This window comes from Anolis carolinensis, chromosome 5 (genome assembly GCF_035594765.1).
Source record: "Anolis carolinensis isolate JA03-04 chromosome 5, rAnoCar3.1.pri, whole genome shotgun sequence".
In the NCBI taxonomy this organism is placed as follows: domain Eukaryota; kingdom Metazoa; phylum Chordata; class Lepidosauria; order Squamata; family Dactyloidae; genus Anolis; species Anolis carolinensis.
This window is the reverse complement of record NC_085845.1, coordinates 156,570,073-156,593,057: the sequence shown is the minus strand read 5'-3', so window position 1 is coordinate 156,593,057 and position 22,985 is coordinate 156,570,073. Positions and strand designations below refer to the sequence as shown.

General features: G+C 38.7%; 1 protein-coding gene across 17 annotated transcripts in view; it reads right to left on the bottom strand.

The window, feature by feature from the left end:
* Positions 1–22,985, bottom strand: part of nav3 (neuron navigator 3) — a 587,869-nt gene that overhangs the window by 188,664 nt on the left and 376,220 nt on the right. For all 17 annotated transcript variants that reach the window (XM_016993769.2, XM_062980879.1, XM_016993770.2 and 14 more), the window contains 2 exons: positions 14,917–14,989; positions 6,302–6,485 (listed from right to left, as the gene is read on the bottom strand). In XM_016993769.2, the coding sequence (XP_016849258.2) occupies positions 6,302–6,485; positions 14,917–14,989 (257 nt within the window). The remainder of the gene's footprint in view (positions 1–6,301; positions 6,486–14,916; positions 14,990–22,985) is intronic.

The window sequence follows — 22,985 nt, the reverse complement described above, 5'->3', positions numbered from 1 at the left end:
GTTTCAGTCTGAACTTTATGGGAATTATCCAAGGTTCTGAATCTCTTTTGGTGATAGAACTAAGTGCTGTAAATAACTTATTCTTTAAATGTTCAGGTGAATCTCATGAGCAGATCACCACCCACCTGACACTTGATCTCCCCTTCCAATTATTAGCTTCTATTTTGTCTTAGAGATATCATTTGCATGGAAGTCTACTTAATAAATAAGACATTGACCTTTTATATAAAAAGTACAATAGAAGTCTGTGAGCTATAGAGAAAGTTGGGCGGCTTTATAAATAAATGTATCGGTAAAAGTGATACCCATCTCATGCAACAGCATACTTTACTTTCAGTCTAGGTCAGAGAAAATCTATGTTGGCAGATGCACTGCAACACTATGTTTATGGTGCACTAAGCATTTTGCTGAAGTGTACAGTTATTTCCTTCTTATGGGATGATTTTACCTCCACACTTAAACAGTTAAAGACCTGGCTGTTCAGACTTTGTGTAGTTTGCATGAAAATGTAAGCTATGGCCTTGGACTCTTGATATTGGATTCCAAATTGTATTTTCATGGTTCATTATTCACTGCAGACTATCAGTCGTAAGGTTATGCTGTTCTCCTGTATCAGAAATTCCTGCAGTATAACCAAATATATCCTTCATATCAGGCATCAGATGGTTGTGAGTTTCAAAACAGCCTTTTCAGGACATGGTATATTTTATTTTATACAAAAGTGAGGTAAGATGGTGTATAAATCCACATACTGTATACATTTTTGTTAGATTGACAAGAAAAAATGGGACTATTCCCCACTCTAGATGACTGAGCATGCACATCTGTGACTTCAATTTGTCAGAACTATAGCAAGTTAAAAATATCGTCATTACTACCATGGAGTATCCATTACAAGTACAAACACAGGGTAGCATTTGTTTCAAAATGTCATATAAGTTCACAGATAGATGAGTATAGAAACAAAGACAGAACAACAGTTATAGCTGTTTTGATCTCAGTTTAGTGTTTTCCACTGTGTCTGTAAGCATCTTATCGGATATGCCTATTCAAATATATCCAGAAGCAAATCTTTTTGATTCAATGGAAGTTATTCCCAATTGTGTATAGGATTGCATTTAGAATGCAATAAAATGACTGGTAAGAAGTCAGACCATTAGTCTATTCTGCTTAGCACTACTGTATTTGTCTTGACAAGCAGATCTCCAGGGTTGGAAGTCCTTTCCAGAACTATCTGGAGATGTCACAGATAGAACCTCTACATATAAAGCATACATCTGTGACACAGCTTGAACCTCTACATATAAAACATGTTGTTATGTCTCTTCAAGCTGATTGAAACATTTAGCAATACTACATGCATGGCAAGATTTATTTAGAGAAGTTTTACCATTGGTTTCTTCTTTAGCTGAGAGAATGTGACTGGCCCAAGGTTATCAGAAGATTTCCAGGACTAAGCAGGAATTTGAAATCTGAGCTCTTGGATCATCAAACCATTACATGACACAAGTTCTCTGCCTATATGTATTACCATCAAACCTGTTGGCTTCTCAGTGCGACTTTCATTTAAGGATAATTTGTTCTCGCTGACAGAACTCTTAATCTGTTAGATAATGTATTTATTCAATCAATTTTGCTTAGATCCAATTGAAAATGCAGTAATTAGCAGAAATGAAAAAATGACAATGTTTATCAAGAAAAGGTTCTTAATCAACTTTTTTAAAAGTTTGGGATTTATTTGTTACCTTTGTGAAGATACAATGGGTATATATTGCACCTTTGGCTCTCAATATACCATAGAGAAATGTAATAGACATGCAGCTAAGATATCATATAACAAAAGTTTGAACATATATTAAATATAACCTCTGATCAATGAAGAGGAGGCTATGTTATTTTCCCCTATGTGTGTCCAAAATGTACTTAACATTGGCTGTTGGTATCTGCTGAGATTTGGTTCCAGATTACAGCCAACACCAAAATCCATGATATATACAATAGTAAAATGTTCCCTCATATAAAATGACAAAATCAAATGTAAGCCATGGTTGGCTGAATCCATCGATGCCTGAGCCAACTGGAAGGGGCAAGATTCTGCTAAGTTAATTGAGTGCAAACTACTTTTTTCTTTTTGAACTCCATTTGCAGTACAGTGTTCCCTCACTACTTCGCGGTTCACCTTTCACGGATTCTCTGTTTCGCGGTTTTTCAATAAACTCTAAATGACTATTATAAATCATAAAAAATTACAATTTATAGCCTAAGGAAGGGAGGAAGGAGAAGCCAAAGGGAGAGAAAAGGAGCCCAAGCAGCAACAGGAGGAGAAGAAGGTGATTTATTAACACATGATTGGTTGATAAAGGCTTAAAATAGTATATAACTACTAAAATAATGTATGAATATTAAAATACATATAGTGTCCCTACTTTGCGGATTTTCATTTATTGCGGGTGGTCCTGGAACCTAACCCCAGCAGTAAGTGAGGGAACACTGTACCTGAAGTATGTTTGGACAAAAGGGTTAAGTGGGATACAAATAGAAAAAATAGGAATTTTAAAAGACTTTGTAAAAGTAGAATAGCAAAGGATTAATTAGGACTGTTTGTTCCAAATTGGGACAGTTGGATAGTATGTGATATATGTAACACACATTTTATATCAAATCTCTTTCAATTTATCCATAATTTCAGTGAGGTTCACCACTCCCATTGCTACATCTGACAATAATGGAAAGCAAAGCATGAGCCATACTATAAAGGCTTTGGTGGAAAACTGCCTTAAGGATCAATTATTTGAATATATTCAGTTTTCTACAGTAACACTATGAACTTTAATTAATCAACCAAATCCATCTGGCTCCCAATCTGTAGCATCTATGTTGGTTTGTCTACATCTTGAAATTCTGTTGACAGCTCCCTGAATTCAGTTACTGACTAATCCATGAATGAGAAGAAACTTCCATCTGCATGTGTTCTCTCTTAGTATCTTGGTGGCTGAAAGATCAGCACTATAGCAAGCTCAGATATTTGTTGCAATGATGACCTACAACTAAAGGAACAGGGCATAAAATATAATGCAGTCATTGCTGCCATGCATTTTTACTGATAAATAAGGCCATCCGTATTATGATGGGAAAGGACTTTAATTTTTTTTTTTAGCTGTGACTAATTTGGAAGTATGCTAGAGAAAAGGGGAATTAAATCAAAGTAGTTAATACAGCCATGTTAATTCCATTTCCAGAACAGAAGTTAGTAGATGCCCCAAAAGTCACTTTTTTAAAAAAGCCTCATATACAATATTACAATACAGTCTTTACACATTTTCTCTATATGGATCCCATCACTTTCAAGATATCACTTTGGAAAAAATTCCATTTTTAACTATGAAAAACTTCTTTTAACTTAATTTGTATTTAGAAATCCTTGGATAGGCAAGGAATAGCTTTTCTCTAATTAAAGAAGGCATCATTCTTCTTGTAGAGGACTAATGAGGCTTCTGCTCAAGGAAAAATAATGTTTTAATAAAAAATTAACTAATTTCTGCATAGCTAATTTCATGCATTATTTCTGTACTAAACTGTTAAAACATCTTCTTTGGGATGTTTCTTCTTCAGGAAGATCTTTGTGAAATAAGAGAAGTTTAGCATTTCACCTTTCAAAGACATAATCCATTGGAGAGTATACACATTCTTAGTGGAAAGCTTGCTACATTCATGTCAACCTTGAAGGTGACTTACACTGACCAAGTACCTAGCAAAAGGTAATTTACAATCTACACAACCTTATACTATGATGCCAGACTTGATTTTCATACTGTTTCATTGGAGCACAAGGTATGGCTCAATAATCATTTGCACATTCCAATAAATCAAGATAAATGTGGACAATATTTTCTTCTATATACCTTTTTAGCAGCAGTCATTAAATTAAATTCCTCTGCCTGATTCAGAAATGTAGTTAATGTCACATAAAGAATCTTATTGATTGACCTTTAGGGAAAAAATTACATTCTTGATCCAGCAATTATTCTTAATTTAATTCAGATACAATGTATTTTCAATAATGTAAAGTTTAGAATGAATACTATATTTGTTCACTTAAGCACAAATTAAGACAAACCATTTATGATGTTAAACTGGTGAACAAGTTATTTAATTTATATAACTTTCCATTTAAAAATGTTCACACTGGAAAACGATGATAGGAACCAAAGTATGCTTTTTCCATGTGCTGTCAATCATTTGAAGCATTTTTGGATCTCTCTAAGCAAGGGGTTATTCATCCTTCACCTCCTACTGTTCTCGGGTGTAAATCTCCATATCAAATTCTTACATAACTTCTGTAAAATCCAAATGACTTCCTTGGCTTTGACCCTAAGAACAGCTAACAATGAAGTACACCTAAAGGTTAGTCAATAAATATTTTTACAAGAATTCTATCAGTTAACCCACAACTCCATAATGAAAATATTTCTGTATTTCTAAAATCAAAACTAAATGCAATCAAATTTGCAATAAAATCTGAAGATGCATTGATCTAATTTATGAAGATGAACACACACACTGCTGTTAAAATCTATTTTTAAAAGATCGCATAATTATTTTACGGCTAATTTTACGGTGTTTTAAAAAATTCAGTAAGCTAAGAAAAGAGAATTGTATAAAAATTAACTGCCTTGTCCCCCCCCCCCCCGGGAGACAGGGTGGGTTATAAATAAAGTTTATTATAATGTTAAATATTGGATCGGTCAACATAGGGGTTACATATATAGCCAACATCAAGCTATACTTTTTAGATAGTATTGATATTCATTTGTACCATTCAGACATTTATTTTTGATCAAGTGCTCAGGTTTACATCAGACCAGTTCAGAATTAGAAGAGCAGTTGTCCAAACAAGTTGGGAAATGGCTTGGCTCACAATTCAGCCTGGCTTACCTAGATAGATGAAACCCTTCCCTTCACCCAGAGAAATTATTTTTCCTATATGCAAACATATTTTCTTTTTCTCTCAGGGTCAGTGATGGCAATAGCAATATAGTTACAGTGGCAGACAACAGGGGTGGGATAAGGCTGTTTCCTCAACAGCTACAGTAATTTTTGCATTCCTTGAAGCAAGGGACTTCAAAGTATACCAGCACCAAGCATCAACCAGAGAAGAATTGAGACAAAAGCCTGCCCTTTTTCTGTCACTTTAACCAAAGCATTGCTCCTGCTGTTGCCACCACTTACTCAGTTGATAATGTCGATTTATTTATTTATTTATTTATTACAAGCATTTATATCCCATCTTTCTCACCCTTAGATACTGAACAAACCAATATAAAACATAATATATAAAAACAATTACAGTTAAAATAGATAGCATTAGTTAAAACATCCATATAAACATACATTCAAAGATTTAAAGGTCACAAGGGATTTGGTGTGCCATAGTCCATTAATGAATTTTTCCAAGTTCTGTTGTCAAAGAAGGAAGAGACTGGTACATGGTACAAGTTAGAATACTAAGCCCCATGAAACTAGCATCTGAAGTTTCATTATTAATTTCCAACAAAATATGGCCTCTGTCGGCATTTTCTATATCCTCCAATGTGATTCTGTGACATTCTTTAGCCAGAAGTCCTTCATTTCTATAATCTACAATTTCATATATTTACACAAATTCCAGGAACATATGTTGCACAAATACTAAAATTGCACTGTATTCATTAATGTTTCAAGAAATGAAGCAATTGTATCTTTCCCCTCCCACAGAATATAATGCTCAGTGAAAATGTGTTGTAGCACTCACAAGATTTTGCTTCTTCTATGTACAACTTTGTCTTTTTATTTTCTATGGTGAATAAAGACAGTCTGGGAAGAGGAAACCTATTCCACTTCCTCTTCTCCTAGTCTATTCCCACAACACACACTATAAATGCTAAGATAGTGCTCCTCTTTCAAAAATTACGCCCCTCTTTGTTCATTTTCTTATAAATTTATTGATCCAGCGATATCACACAATCTTACCCTTGAAAGAGAGAGTTATCACCCCATTTTCATACCAACATTCTTCACAAAGAACAGTTCAGAAGTTAAAGACTTAATATATATTTGCTATCTGAAATAATGGTTAGACTCAAAGCAACCTAAGTCTGCAATCCCATGTAAACTTACAACAGAAGGTATATAATTGAATTTATAACCATGCATTTAGGAATACACTCTAAATGGTAGACCCTTTCCTTCCAATTCATGGATCTGAAAAACTCTTGATACAGAATGAAAATAATTGACTCCCCATGGTTATCCAAGAACCTACCTGGACTGCATATCCTGCTGTGTTTTGGGCTGGCCAATTTCAGTGGGAGGTGAAGAATGAGAAACGTGTTGCTGGAGTTCAACCAAAGACTGGTAGTACTGCTGCTGTTGGTGTTGTTGCTGTTTATATCGAGACAAACTGAAAAACAGCCCTAAAATGGCTTTCAAATTTCCATTTCTTATTTCTGTAAAAGAAAAAGAAAAAAACAATATATGAATTCATGGTATTAATCTCTCATCTTCTCAGGTGTATGCAACAGACACTGCATGGATCAAAGAAAAATATACTAACTTTTTACTAAATGTCACTTTTAGAAGCAGTTTTTTGGAAAAATTCCATATTTCATATTATTCTCTCAAGTAAATTGCACACTACTCATTGACTTCAAGACTATCCAATTATTAGAAATATATTAAGACTGGAGCCCCTGGTGGCGCAGCCGATTAAACCACTAAGCTGCTGAACTTACCGACCGAAAGGTCGGCAGTTCAAATCGGGGAAGCAGGATGAACTCCACTGTTAGCCCCAGCTTCTGCCGACCTAGCAGATTGAAAACATGCAAGTAGGTCAATAGGTTTGGTACCGTTCTGGTGGGAAGGTAATGGCACTCCATGCAGTCATGCTGGCCACATTACCTTGGAGGCGTCTACGGACAATGCCGTCTCTTTGGCTTAGAAATGGAGATGAGCACCAACCCCCCAGAGTCAGACATGACTTGACTTAACGTCAGAGGAAAACTTTTACTTTTACCTTATATTATGATGACATATCAAATATAGAAAAACATATTATAACTGTAAGGGTTCTGGGTCATATAGGTGGGCTATATCAAAAAGAATGCAAAGTATTTAAGTTTTAGAAAATGTTTCATGCTTCTTATTTCATTTTCAGTTAATAAATCTATGTTGTGCCAATTGCTAGTTTCCTTGGCTTTTTGACTTCCCAACATCCATTAAGAAAAGAAACAATATGAACTGGAGGAAGGAGGTGATATTCTAAGTCCAGCAATTTAATTATTTGTTCTTCAAAGAACCGGCATCCCAGATCTGGAAAGCCTAAAGATATTGAGAGTAAAGCTTCTAGCAATGTTAATGCTCTTATAATGCAAGATTTACGAAACAGGGGATTTTATATTCTATTTACTTGCATACGCCCGGACTATGACAGCTTTCCACATAATCCTGCCTGAGGTGAACTGGGGCAAATATTATTCCAAACAATGGTAACAAGCATATTTCCTAGCAGAAGTGGCAACTCACTTTTAAGCCAACTACAGTAGAGTCTCACTTATCCAAAATAAACGGGCCGGCAGAATGTTGGATAAGTGAATATGTTGGATAATAAGGCGAGATTAAGAAAAGGCCTATTAAACATCAAAATAGGTTATGATTTTACAAATTAAGCACCAAAACATCATGTTACACAACAAATTTGACAGAAAAAGTAGTTCAATAGGCAGCAATGTTATGTAGTAATTACTGTATTTACGAATTTAGCACCAAAATATTATGATATATTGAAAACATTGACTACAAAAATGCGTTGGATAATCCAGAACTACTGTACCACTATTTTATGGTAGAAGATTCATGATGGTCTTTTATTGAATTAAAACTGAACAGCAGTTTATATTGAGTTTATGGGTATTACACAATAGTAGATTACTATATGCTTATACTTTAGAGTTTATTTCTTTAGTTATTTGCCACATTTATACCCCATCCTTCTCACCCCATAGGGGACTCAGAGCGGCTTACATACATATAATGCCAAAAACGTACATCCAATACACTCTTAATCCCAGCACTCTCGTGCTCTCTCTCCACACATTAACATTATACTTGGTTCAACCACCCCAAAGTAAGTTCAGTTCCAAAAACACAGAATGTAGGAATCCACAGTCAAGTTATTAAATCTTATATCCATAGTCTCAGTCATCAACAATTTTGGCTTTGCTGTGGGAATTGGCCAAGATCTGTAAATGGCCATGATCTTTCGTTAGTTCCCTAGAAAATATGCACATCAAACCACACATGAAAATCATATGTCTTGTATTTATAGATAGAATGCAATACTGAACAAAAATATTATCAGATTTTATTTATTTATTTATGTCTCAAAATCATCCATAATCTCTCAGGAAACCTTTGAACATTAAAAAAACAAATCAAAACAATGGCTACTTTGCAAATCCTAACAGACAAAACAAGGTGTAAATATGTGTAAAACAATTATTTGCTTAAAATCCAGAAAAATGTAATTATTACCGTATGATTTAAAAATCTTGCTTTTCAACACTAATGAAATAAAATATAATGTTTCTGCCTCAAAATGTAAAGCTTTAAAAATACAGTATAGTCTCACTTATCCAACATAAACAGGCCGGCAGAACGTTGGATAAGCAAATATGTTAGATAATAAGGAGGGATTAAGGAAAAGCCTATTAAACATCAAATTAGGTTATTAGTTCAATATGCAGTAATGCTATGTAGTAATTACTGTATTTACAAATTTAGCACCAAAATATCACGATGTATTGAAAACATTGACTACAAAAACATTGACTACTAAAAGACAGACTGCATTGGATAATCCAGAACATTGGATAAGACAATATTGGATAAGTGAGACTCTACTGTAATAGGAGCTCTTGGCAGAGTGGGCTGTTGTTATTCTTTTGTTCTTTTCATCATCATGAGTTCTGAAAAACTGACTGTGTAATGCACAATACATTTATTGATTGATTTTTCAGGCTAGATGTTTAGGCTTTGTTTGTTTTTTCTAAAATGGCAAAATTATTAATAGCTATAAGCTTTGTTTCATGATTATATGTAATATACCTTTTATGGCTGTAATTTATTCTGCGGCCATAACAGCTATTTCCTTTATATAAACAGCTTGAGTCATAAATGGGTACAGAAAAAAGTGAACAACACATACATAAGCCTACTCTTTATCCATTTTTGTGAAACATGAACATATCTGATATGAAGATATGTGCATCTATAAAAAAATGCTGCTTGTACTTCAGACCACACAACTCTTTGATGACTACAGGAAGAGTGGACAAACTGTGATTGGACCATGTCAGCCATCTTTATATATTTGTGGGGTGTCAGAATGGAAAAACTAGTTAAAAACAGATTAATAAGTTCCTCAGACAATTTTGGCTCCAGCTTTGACCCAAGATTTATTCCATGCATTTTACTATTGTCCCCTGCCCATAAAGTATTCTACTTTATATTGCCCTTCTAGTTCTAATACAGTCATCTGACTTTTACACTTTATCCATCAGATCTGTTCTTGCAACCGATTGCACCAGCATGCCCACCAAAGCCCAGTAAAAGTTTATTATATCAGGCTACTGGTTGTTTGATCAATGGTTGTTTTATACTGTGTTATTATGTTGTTTGCTTTATATTGTTTTATGATGTTGTTTTACGAATTTTATTATGCCATTTTAAACTATGTTGATTGGGCTTGTTCCCATGTAAGCTGCCCCAAGTCCCTTCAGGGAGATGGAGACGGGAAACAAAAATAAAGTTATTATTACTATTATTGACACAAAGACATAGTATGCCACAGCAAACAAGATATAAATGCTGGATTTCGTATCACAAAATCGTAAGTCGAACACTTCCCAAGTGTTTAGGACTGTGTGATGTATTTTCGGATGATGCGTGCAGATACCAGTAAGGTGGCCTTTTGCAGTTGACAGATTGTAATTTTGTCAATGTTTATTGTTTACAAATGCCGGCTGAGATCTTTTGGCACGGCACCTAGTGTGCCAATTAACACAGGGACCACCTATACTGGTTTATGCCAGAGCCTTTGCAGTTCAGTTTTGAGGTCCTGATAACGGCTGAGTTTTTCCTGTTGTTTTTTGTCAATCCGACTGTCACCTGGTATGGCAACATCAATAATCCAAACTTTTTTCTTTTCCACAACCATGAGGTTTGGTGTGTTGTGTTCCAAAACTCTGTTAGTCTGGATTCGAAAGTCCCACAGTATCTTTGTGTGCTCATTTTCCACTACCTTTGCAGGTTTGTGATCCCACCAGTTCTTTACTGCTGGCAGGTGTTACTTGTGACATAAATTCCATTGAGTCATTTGGGCCACATAGTTGTGCCTCTGTTTGTTGTCCATCTGTGCAATTTTCTTACAGCAGCTGAGGATATGATCAATCATTTCATCAGTTTCCTTACACAGTCTGCATTTTGGGCCACTGGCTGATTTTTTGATCTTGGCCTCAATTACATCTGTTCTGATGGCTTGTTCCTGGGCTGCAAGAATCAGGCCTTCTGTCTCCTTCTTCAGTGTCTTATTTGTGAGACAGAGCCAGGTCTTCTCCTTATCAGCTTTACTTCAATTTTGTCAAGGAACTGTCCATGCAATGCTTTGTTATTAGTAGTGTTCGTATTAGTATTAATATTATCTACCTTACCATTAGCCAGAGTAATCTCTAGGAACTAATTTGGGCTGTAATGGAAGGATAGCCTGGAAGAAAGAGAGCAGTTACTTGAATATGTTTGCATCTAGTGCCAAAAAACTTCAAGTTGGCTTTGAGTACTAGACATCTTAACTTTGAGGAGGGGGTTGAGGAGTTGTATAGTGGAGTTGTCTTTTCTTTTTGTACCCTAAGCAGTCAAATGTCTAAAGACTTCTTCACATGGGGTAAATTTTGGTGGCAACTGCAGTTCCGCAGCAGCTTTGCCATGGGGCCTGCTGGCTCCCATCACACACTGGAGAAGTACTTCCAGAGCAGCTTCATGGCAAAACTGCTGTGGAACTGGAGTCGCCATCGAAAAAAGTCAGTGGCGACAACATGGAAGGCTTCCCGTGGTTGCATTGCCCTCTACGGGGAAAGCCAGTTGGCAGACACTTCCCCCATCTGATAATATAAGGGGGAAGCCTGTATGGTGTGGGGCATGGGGCGACAGGTTCCCATGCCCCTGGACATGTACCCCCAGAATTGCCACAATCCGCAATCATTCTGGCAGCACATCTGAAGAGTTCCTTAGTAAAATCCTGGGGCCCCTCTGGAATATTATAGAAGAAAGAAAAGAGTGCCAAGTAACTAAAATCATTGTATTACCCCAGTAGATAGATATCTGAACTAAACTTGATTTTTATTTATTTCTAGAGACAGATGAAAAACATCAAGTTTATAAATATCTCAGATTAAATTAAAGCATTCAACTGAGTAATCCTATTCATCTATCTCCATGAATAAATTGTGTTATTTTCCAAAAAGGTTTACTTAGAAAACTGTGTATAGGATTACAGCCTAAGGTTTATGCAAGCATTTATAAATAATAGTAATGTATTTCAGAAATCAACTTTAATAGGAAAAACACAACAGGTTATTTTATTATAGACAGTAGAAATGTGATTCTAATACTCTATCATTTGTGGTTTTGGAGTTCTATATATAAAAGAGATATAAAATGAAAGTGGATAAAATCCCAATGCTTTATGTCATTCTGCAGAAGATTATATCTATTGCTTGATTTTTAAAGTGTTCATAGATTCAGTTAGCATCATCGGTTTACTAAAGGATGTCCTTCAGTAACCTCAGGGATTGGCACTTCTTCTAAGAACATTTAAAGTTGCTTTGCTCGTTCAAGATACACATTATTATTTATTATGTGAGAGTAGCATCAAAATGTACTCTTCAAAAATACTTATATATTTAATAAGAATCAGTTATCATAAAGATAGAGTTATTACAGATTACTAATGTACTGATAGCACAGAGACTTTGCAAAACTTTTTCCTGATGTCAAATATTTATTTCAAATATGAAAAGCTCACATCATGCTACAGATACTAAATGAAATCTTTCTCCTGCAATTAATTAAAATGTTATTTTATTTCTTAATTATTTCTGCATTGCCTCCCAACCCCAAGGGCTACTAAAGCAATGAACCAATAGAAACCAATTAAAACAATACAAGATAAAAAAAATTAAAAGACATTAAAACTCTTTAAAAACTCCTACAAGCAGTGTGAAAAACTTTAAATATAATTGCAAAGCAAACACAAAACTTCAAGTTAAAAGTGGTGTGCATTTAAATTGTTATAATATGTGTATTTTGCAGAAAAAGGTTTTAACATATACATTTTGCTGAATGTTTTATGATTATGTGTTTTAACTACTGTATATTGTGCCCCACTGCAAGACACGAGGAAAGGCAATAAATAAATAAATTCATTTTTTCATTTATTTCTTCTTATTATTAATATTTTAGAAATTAGTATGGGTAAATATTAATTTTACTCCAAGCTAGAGCACACCCATATTATCTTAACTATTTGGAACAGGCATGTAGCTGGGGGGGGGGGGGGGGCTTGAGGGGCTTCAGCCCACCCACCCCCCCTGAAATTCTCAGGGTGGTCCACGAGAAGGCCTTAAATTTCTTATTTAAACTATTATGTTTATTCATATCATGATCTGATCACCATACTCAATATATCCCATATGCATGGGGGTATTGGGATAATGATACAAAAGGTTTGCTATGGTAGACCCCCTTTCACCCAGACTCAGCCCCCCCCCCCCCCCCCCCCGGAAGCAAAATCCCACTGAATCAAAATCCTCCGAATCAAAATCCTGGCTGCGGGCCTCATTTGGAAGGTGAACTAGCTGCTCAGGGAACAGATTGGAGACTATATATTTGAATCAAATAAGAATTTATTAACTGACAATCAATAAATCAAGACTTTATTACGGTCCATGACCAGCACAGAGAACTGACAAGAATTTTAGACTTCCTCGCCTCCTGAGTCTCACTACAAAGTCTTTATGAGGAGAGGTAAAGTCTTTGAGAGAAAGACACAATTCTAAGATGGTCTCAATATTTAACTCTGACTGGAGTTGAATACAGTTCTGACTGGACTTGCTTTTATGTAGACCTTCCTCTCTCTTCACCTTCCAGTCACAAAAAATGAGACTCTTCCAAGAATCAGAAGTGCCTTGCCTGAGGCTGTGCCCCTGAGGGGATTCTTAAAGAAACAGGGTGGTGGAGGCTTCAAATGCAAAGAGGCTATCAAGATTGAACACCCAAAACTGTACATAAAATATTAATCCCTCTAACTAAAAAGGACTTAGTAGTAAAGGTAAAGGTTTTCCCCTGACGTTAAGTCTAGTCGTGTCTGACTCTGGGGGTTGGTGCTCATCTCCATTTCTAAGCCGAAGAGCCGGCGTTGTCCATAGACACCTCCAAGGTCATGTGGCCGGCATGACTGCATGGAGCGCTCTTACCTTCCCACCAGAGCGGTACCTATTGATCTACTCACATTGGCATGTTTTCAAACTGCTAGGTTGGCAGGAGCTGGAGCTAACAGCGGCCGGTCACGCCGTTCCCGGGGTTTGAATCTGGGACCTTTCAGTCTCCAACTCAGTGCTTTGCCACCGGGGCTCCTAAAAAGGACTTAACTAGGGGAAAATAGTGAAGGTCTTCATGGGGCATGACAACACCCATTGATATAACTGGGAGGTCCTGCTCTCAGTCCTGCCATCTTCACACATATGTTTGGTGGGACAAAAGACAGGGCCTTCTCCGCAGTGGCCCCTCGCCTATGGAATTCCCTTCCCAGTGAGATTAGATTGGGCCTCCTCCCTCCTGCCATTTAGGAAGCAGCTCAAAACTTCTTTTTCTGTTGTATTTTTCCTTCTTTCTTTTTCTTTTTTTGTTTTTTAATAGTCTGTTTTATTTTTATATACACTATACATAGTGCAGCCACAAGACAGAAAGAAATGCATATTATCCATAATTTTCACATCTTAGAGAATGGATTTGAAATATATTACAAATTGCAAATATTTATATATATTGTCACACTAGCAAAAAACATAATTCAATGATATTGACTTGAAACATCTGAAGGAGGAAGAATGGAGAAAGAAAAGATGGAAGGAAGTAATCAGCTTTTAGGATCATGAAATTAATTGACACTAGCTGGCATGGATGGGATGGAACTGTTGAATATCAATATTCTCAGTTTAAATTAAGAGACTTTGATTGTTGCCTTTTCAATATGTTTCAGCAAACATATTTCAGCTATTTGACATTTACGTATTGCTCTTTATAAACACAGCATGTAATAATGCAGACAAAAATACTACTCTGGTATTTAAAATAACCATCATATGAATATATATAATTTATTCTAACTGCACCATACAATGACTATCACACACAGAAGAGCAAATTCTATAATTGGAATATTATTCTCAAGCATATTATTTTAAAATCCAATATTACATGATGTATATAATTCTGAGCATAATTTACGAACACAGTTCACAGCCATTGCATGAAATTTGCTAAAACAAGGCTTCAGTGGGATGAAGATCATAGCGTATTGCAAGGAGCCACAGAAGACTATTAATGTTTGGGACTATTTCCATTGGGAGGAAGAAAAAGCAGCAGCATATGCAAGGAAAGGTTCATTTTGTTAAAAAATGTGTGTGTGGATGTGTGTATGGGTGTATACATATATACATATAGCAAAATGATGTATTTGATAAATAGCAAGAATCCTCTCTAAAACGGTAGGCTGACAATAAAAGTTCAAGACACACTTTTCATTCCTCTGACTGTTTTTCTTACCTTCTGCAGAAAGACCTTGGACATTTACACCTCTGGCTGCCAGAAAGCTAAGACAGACATCAACATTCTCAACCTGCAAAACGAACAAGAACAGTTAAAGGCTTTTTTACAAGACAGACTTGACTGCAGCAAATGGGTTGAAGGAAATGAATACTTTACATTCATCACATACTCCAGTTCTTTAGTAAAGTTTAACAAGAATGATTACTGCTAATTGGGCAGCTGCTATAAAAGCTTTCATTGTCCACTTTGGTGCTTAACAACAATTCATAAAGGGCTGATCCAGAACAGCATGCTGCTGACAAATCAGCTATCCACCTACTTACCATGAAACTGGATTCTGTACTCTCAAATAAGGAACAATGAAAGCTTCCATACAGAACTGAGAACTGAATACAAAGATGTGCATGACCAGCTGTTCCAATGGGAAAAAACAATCAAAAAAAGTTGACATATATGTCAAAAATATATGCCTGGAATGAGTTTAGATATTATTAGTAAGCATAATTTTTCTTGCCTTATACATAAAAACACTCTTAAATTATTTGAATGTAACTATGGAAAGAAGCTCAATTTACAATAGCTTTCAATAAAGCCTGTTTTCTATAGGCTCTACCTTATTACCTTATTTATTACCTAACATCAGTCATCCCCAAGGTGACCTCTAGAAGTCATCACTATTTTAGCTGATCACCATTAGACAGCATGCTTGATGGGAGCTGTAGTTGAAAGGATCAGAATGAGGAAGACCATCTCTCATTATTTAGTATGATAATATACCAATATAAATGGAAAAGACTTGCATTACTCTGATCCAGTATTTATCAGAAAATTAGTCAGAAGAAGTTGCCACATACAGTCATATTCTGGGTTGAAATGTACTATAAACATGTCTTTCAAAACAAAAAAACATACTAGAATTGTCTGATATTCCGTGCAATCTGGACAGCAATATCAAGAAAGGAAGAATGAAGGCTGATCAAGTGTAAAAATCATAAAATCAAAAAAGTGTAAATAAATCCTTATTTATAAATGGTCAAAACAGATGCATATGATAATTTTTCCCTAGTCCCAAAAATATACCAAGAGAAAAATGCAGATAAGCATTATTCTTAATAGGTACCAAACTGCATCAAATTCTGTATGACCCTTGTTTTTTCTAGGTTCCTGAGACTTACTGGTAAACTTTTCTATTTAACCATGGAGTTATTACTAGCACTATTTCAGTTCTGTGCTATTTTGAGTCCTGCAGAGAGCAACATAATTTTTTTTCATAGTTTTATATGAAAGGTTTATGTTGTCTCCTGACAATAAAAACACTAATGTGAAAAGCCTGGGAAAAACATAATTTTGGACAGCTTTGTCATCTCAACAGCTGTGGACTGGTCCTGTCAAAAGAAGTTTTATTTGTCTCAACTTGGAATTGTTTTATCTGGCCAGAAAAAAACCTAATGGTTTATAAAAAAAAAAAAAACTGTACACTTTAACCAAGGACTATGGAATAAAAGCTCCTGTGCTTTTCATTGATTTTAGCACTGTAAGTATTTCAGTTTCGGAGATAATTCACCTTCTAAAAGTATATTGAGACCTAATATCTTAGATGAACATACATTGATTGACAAACCTGGAACTGATGTAAATCCATAAAATATATTCACTACATTAGTTCTGTCTCTATGTAAGAAATAGTAATAGCCACCCTACCAGGAGAAATAATCACTAGAGTTCTTAATCTTTTGGGGATCACAGATCCCTTTGAAAACCATGATAGAGACAGTTTGGGAAGTTTATCCCAGCCCCTACAAATTACAATGTATCCCAGGCTGTGATATGTTTTCGCATAAAGGTGCCACTCCTGTATGATCTTGGAAACTAAGCATGTTAGTTAGTACTTGGATGGGAGACTGCCAAGGAATATCAGGTGTTGTTTTTCAGAGGCAGGAACTGGCAAAATCACCTCTGAGTATTCCATGCTTAAGAGTACCCTATTAAATGTATAAGTCAGTAAGTGACACACATATATGCTACAGAAACATGGAGCTATCTTGATCCAATTGGTATGTCATTCTCCATTAGTCCACTGATTCAACTTTATGACATATCTCTTTTTTTAATGTAAAACATTCGGGGCCTCTCCACTTCTATTCACCAGCATTGATAATATGTCCCAGTTTTCTTGAACAGGGAATTATCTGAAGTAAAAGGTCCTGGAAATGCCTCTCTGAATGTAAATCAGGACTATGGTCAAACCACTTTTGAACCACCTTCTACAATTACTTTTATAAAGCAACTTTATAGCTGCTGTTTGAATTTGAAAAAGTAGTATTGAAACTTTTTTTAGCAACAAGTGGCCCCTGGATTTTGATCAGCCTCATGCTGCAGAATATTTCCCAAAGAGAAAAGACAAATGGTATCTCCCTTATGAGGAATTTCTGTGAGCAGTGCAATAATTTATGTTTTTCACGTCTTAGTTGTGTTGCCTGTGCTATAATATGTATATTAAATGGCTATTAAGCTATGAGATGCCACAAAGTTCCATTCTTCCCACCATGCGCTTTAATATCTACATAAATAGAAATTGGGTGGGGCCACTAAAGCTTTTACAATTAGGTTTCATTGGTATGCTGATAACAATCCGCTCCACTTCTTCCATTGGGGTGCACAGGAGAAGGATGGGTGTTTTGGATCCAGTATGAGGACCAATACAATGAAAATTAATCCTGACAGAAATAAGTTCTATGGATTATGTATCATAAGAAAAAAGTATTACATGTAAATCACAAAATGAAAGGCTAAAAATCAAGTACAAGATTAAACTTTTGCATCTCTTTGGTATATGTTTTCAATGGGAACACAAGTGTTCACCTCTTTTTGTTTCTCCCTTTTTGAATTTTCCAGATTATGTAGAATTAGCAGTTAGATCATATAGTATTGAATCTTTGCCATCAACTCTAGGCTCTGTATCTATTATTATAGGACCAAAGACAGATACCAAACCCTGTGCCTCAAATGCTATGTTTATTTTAGTATCATCTTTTTTCATGCCCTGAAGATCAGTTGTTGGAAAACCAAAATTATAGCAAATTCCTTTTTTCAAAAAAAAAATTGCAATGTAACAATTACAGAGTTTGAAGTGCTACATAAATCTAAAAAACACACATTCCAAATATTGGAAGACAGGTGGGTCTGACATCTTACAAGCCAACCAAACAGCATCTTTCTTTCCTTTGTTACACAACTTTCACCAGAATTTGGCTGAAATAGGGATGACCTGCATACTGTCAGACTCTCTTTCCCTGTTAGTAATATATTTGGCAAAATTGTTGTAAATTCTTCCAGTAATGTCTGCTATTTATTTCCAGAATTTATTTATTTCCAGAATTTATACCCCACCCTTCTCACCCGGGGGGACTAAGGGCAGCTTACACAGTTGGCAACATTTAATGCCAAGAACATAATAATAAAACAAAAAAAAGTACATATAATCAATTAAAACTATAAAAATACATCATTAAAATACATTATAAAAATTAAAACATAAGTAAATTAGATCCATTTGTCTAAAAACCTCATGCTTCAGCATTCAATAGGACCATGTCGACGTCATCATATTACTCGTTAAAAGCTTGTGCACACAGACATGTTTTCACAGCCTTTCTGAAACCCAGAAGAGTTGGGGCTTGTCGGATATTTGTGGGGAGGGTGTTCCACAGCCGGGGAGCCACCACCGAGAAGGCCCTGTCCCTCGTTCCCACCAGCCGCACCTGCGAGGCAGGTGGGACCGAGAGCAGGGCCTCTCCAGATGATCTTAGGGATCTAGCTGGCTCATATGAGGAGATACGTTCGGATAAGTAAATTGGGCCAGAACCGTTTAGGGCTTTATAGGTCAAGACCAGCACTTTGAATTGGGCTCGGTAGCATATCGGCAGCCAGTGGAGCTGGCTTAGCAGGGGGGTGGTACGCTCCCTGTATGCCGCCCCAGTTATTAGCCTGGCTGCCGCCCGTTGTACTAGTTGGAGCTTCTGGGCCATCTTCAAAGGCAACCCCACGTAGAGAGCGTTGCAGTAATCCAAACGAGCTGTAACCAGAGCGTGGACCACCGTGGCCAAGTCAGACCTCCCAAGGAACGGGCGCAGCTGGCGCACAAGTCTCAGTTGCGCGAATGCTCCCCTGCCACTGCCGAGACCTGGGGCTCCAGGCTCAGCGATGAGTCCAGGATCACACCCAGACTGCGAACCTGTGTCTTCAGGGGGAGTGCAACCCCGTCCAACACAGGCTGTAACCCTATTCCCTGTTCAGCCTTACGACTGACCAGGAGGACCTCTGTCTTGTCTGGATTCAATTTCAATTTGTTGGCCCTCATCCAGTCCGACACAGCGGCCAGACACCGGTTCAGGACCTGAACAGCCTCCTTAGTGACAGGTGGGAAGGAGTGACAGAGCTGGACATCATCTGCGTACAGATGACACCGAACCCCGAAACTCCGGATGATCTCTCCCAGCGGCTTCATGTAGATGTTAAACAACATGGGGGACAGTACTGACCCCTGTGGGACCCCACAAGACAATGGTTGTGGGGTCGAGCAGGTATCCCTCAATGACACCATCTGGGAACGACCCTCCAGGAAGGACCGGAGCCACTGCAAAACAGTACCTCCGAGACCCATCCTGGCAAGGCGCCCCAGAAGGATACCGTGATCGACGGTATCGAAGGCCGCTGAGAGGTCCAGCAGAACCAGCAGGGACACACTCCCCCTGTCCAGTTCCCGGCGTAGATCATCGACTAAGGCGACCAAGGCTGTCTCGGTACCATGCCCCGGCCTGAAACCAGACTGCACCGGATCTAGAAAATCAGTGTAAACCAAGAATGCCTGGAGTTGTGCGGCCACCACACGTTCCACGACCTTGCCCAAAAAGGGGAGATTGGAAATAGGCCGAAAGTTCTCCAATTGAGTGGGGTCCAGTGATGGCTTCTTCAACAGCGGTTTGATCACAGTCAGTTTGAGGCTCGCTGGAAAAATGCCTTCCCGAAGGGAGGCATTCACCACCACCTTCACCCACTTGGACAACCCCCCTCTGGGCAGGGGTCTAGGATGCATGTGGTAGCCCTCACCTCTCCAAGCACCTTGTCCACATTCTCGAGCTCAACCAATTGAAAAGAATCCATCAAAATGGGACAAGCAGGTGCTCGTGTTACATCCTCGGAAGCTGCCGTTAATATGGTGTCAAAGCCAGAACGGATCAAAGCGACTTTGTTCGCAAAGAACCGAGCAAATGCTTTACAGCGGGCTGCCGAGTTATCAGGGATCCCGTCTTGAGGGACGGGATATAACAAACCTCTGACAACTCGGAACAGCTCCGCCGGACGGTTCTTTGCAGACGCAATATTAGCTGCAAAGAAAACGTTCTTTGCAGCATCTATTGCCGCGGCGTATGCCCTAAGATAGGAACACAGCCGTGTTCGGTTTGTCCCGCTCGGCTCCGAACGCCACACGCCCTCTAGTTCCCTCTTCTTTCGCTTCATCGCTGCCAGCTCCTCAGTGAACCAAGGAGATGGTTTAGCTCGGGTACTCGAGAGGGGACGTTCCGGAGCGATCGTGTCTATTGCCCTAGTCGCCTCCTTGTTCCAGAGAGTGACCAGAGCATTGACAGAATCACCAGCCAAGGTGGCGGGAAACTCCCCAAGAGCCGTCAGGAATCCGTCCGGATCCATAAGCCTCCTGGGGCTGACCATTTTGGGTCCTCCACCCCTGCGGAGGTTGGGGGGCGCAGTGATTCTAAACCTGATCAGGTGATGGTCAGTCCATGGCAAAGGAGCGATGGTGAGCTCCTCCACACCGCCACCTTCCTCCCCTCCCTGGCAGAAAACCAAGTCAAGTGTGTGCCCTGCTCTGTGGGTAGGGCCAGATACTAATTGGGACAGCCCCATGGTTGCCATGGCGGCCATGAAGTCCTGAGCTGCACCAGAAGGAGTGGTCTCGGCATGGACATTGAAGTCCCCCAGCACAATGAGCCGTTGGGACTCCAACGCCAGGCCAGAGACCATCCCTGCTAGCTCAGGCAGGGAGACTGTAGTGCAGCGGGGTGGTTGGTACACTAACAGAATCCCTAAACTGTCCCGGCCCCCTACCCTCAGATGAGCACACTCAAACCAGGTAGACTGCGGGATGGGGCACCTGGTCAGGGGGATGGACTCCTTATAGACCACTGCAACCCCTCCTCCCCTGCCTCCAGATCTTGGTTGATGCTGCACGGCATAACCTGGTGGACAAAGCTGGGTGAGATTGACACCCCCAGCCTCATCCAACCAGGTCTCCGCTATGCACGCCAGGTCTGCCCGCTCATCCAGGATAAGATCCTGGATGATTGCAGCTTTACCATTGACAGACCTGGCGTTCAGCAGCACCACCTTCAGATCGGAGGACCCGCCACCTTGGGCACCCAAATTTACTGTGTCAGGAGGCCGTTTTAAATCTACAAGCACTCTGTTACTCACCCTAGGCCGAATTAAATTATGCCTCCCTTTCCCGTATCTCCCCCTTCCCTGAATTACTTCAATAGGGCCCCCCCAGCCGATACATGCCCCCCACTCTCCATGGTCCATCACAGCGGTAATGCTAGTAGTTAAATATGAACAAGATCTTATCATACCGCTAACGTGACACGTGCCAAATAAAGGGATGATTCCACAGCCTTTAGTAAGGTACTCAAGTTAGTTCTAAGGCTAAAATGTACTTACGAGCTAAGATTAGAAGGAACCCATTTTTTCCCACCCTCCTACCCACCTTCCCTGCCCCTTAAAATTAATGCCTTAATTAATAGCACAGTTGGAATTCATAACAGATGGTAGAGACAGCAGCACATATAAACTAAAGTGATTCAGTGCTCACATATAGTCTAATAGTTAGTTTACAGGGCAGTTTACAGGTGAGCAGGGGTTGAACGATGTATAAGATAAGGTGGTTCAACTCAATTTCATCAATCAAAGTTTTTCCAGTAAGGTGCTCCAGTGCTCAAAAGTGCCAGTCCAGCAGAATATTTAATAGGCAGCAGCAGCTGTTTCTGCAGTTCTTGTGGTCCAGAAGGCAGGCAGCAGGAGTGCTGTTGTAGAGGCTCTTACCTTCTGGACTCTTTCTGCCACTGGAGTCAGGGGGCTCTTAAAGGGTCCAACGACCCACACCCAAAAGCAGCAGCCCCCAGGTGGAGGCCACAGCAGGTGCAGGGATCCACGCCCAGTTTGCAAGTAGGCCTACTCAGTAGCAGTTTCTGCAGTTCTTGTGGTCCAGAAGGCAGGCAGCAGGAGTGCTGTTGTAGAGGCTCTTACCTTCTGGACTCTTCTGCCACTGGAGTCAGGGGGCTCTTAAAGGGTCCAACGACCCACATCCAAGAGCAGCAGCCCCCAGGTGGAGGCCACAGCAGGTGCAGGGAGCCACGCCCAGTTTGCAAGTAGGCCTACTCAGTAGCAGTTTCTGCAGTTCTTGTGGTCCAGAAGGCAGGCAGCAGGAGTGCTGTTGTAGAGGCTCTTACCTTCTGGACTCTGCTATATTAGATTCTTCCCAGATTCTCCCCAACTTCAAATTGTTTTTCATTTATTTTTATTTTCAATCTTTACTGTTAGAATTGTGGAACAACAGACTCATGCAAAGTTCAAAAAGAAGTCTACAGATATACTTGAGCTGGAACTACTTCTAAATAGGACATAACAGGGATTAAGCTGAAATTTTGGGGAATGGGAGGCACCATCATATTCATAGGAGGTCAAACTCCTCTAACCTTCAGCAGAAAAATTCTACATGAAGAGCAATGAAATCCCATAAGAACAAAAGAAATCTGGAGCATCAACAAAAAAGGCACAGAAAATTGTTGGTATTTCACAATTTGGAAGAAAATACTTTTACTAAGAATTGTATGAAGCCTTTGACCATTATTGTCATCTCAACTTCTATTCAGATCAAGGTAACCATTATAAAATGTCGGGTTCTCTTCTCCCAGTTGTGCTGTGGGTCCGTCTTCCAAAGAAAAGCACCAAGAAACATGCAGGTAGATTCCAACAGGTTTTATTGTACCGAA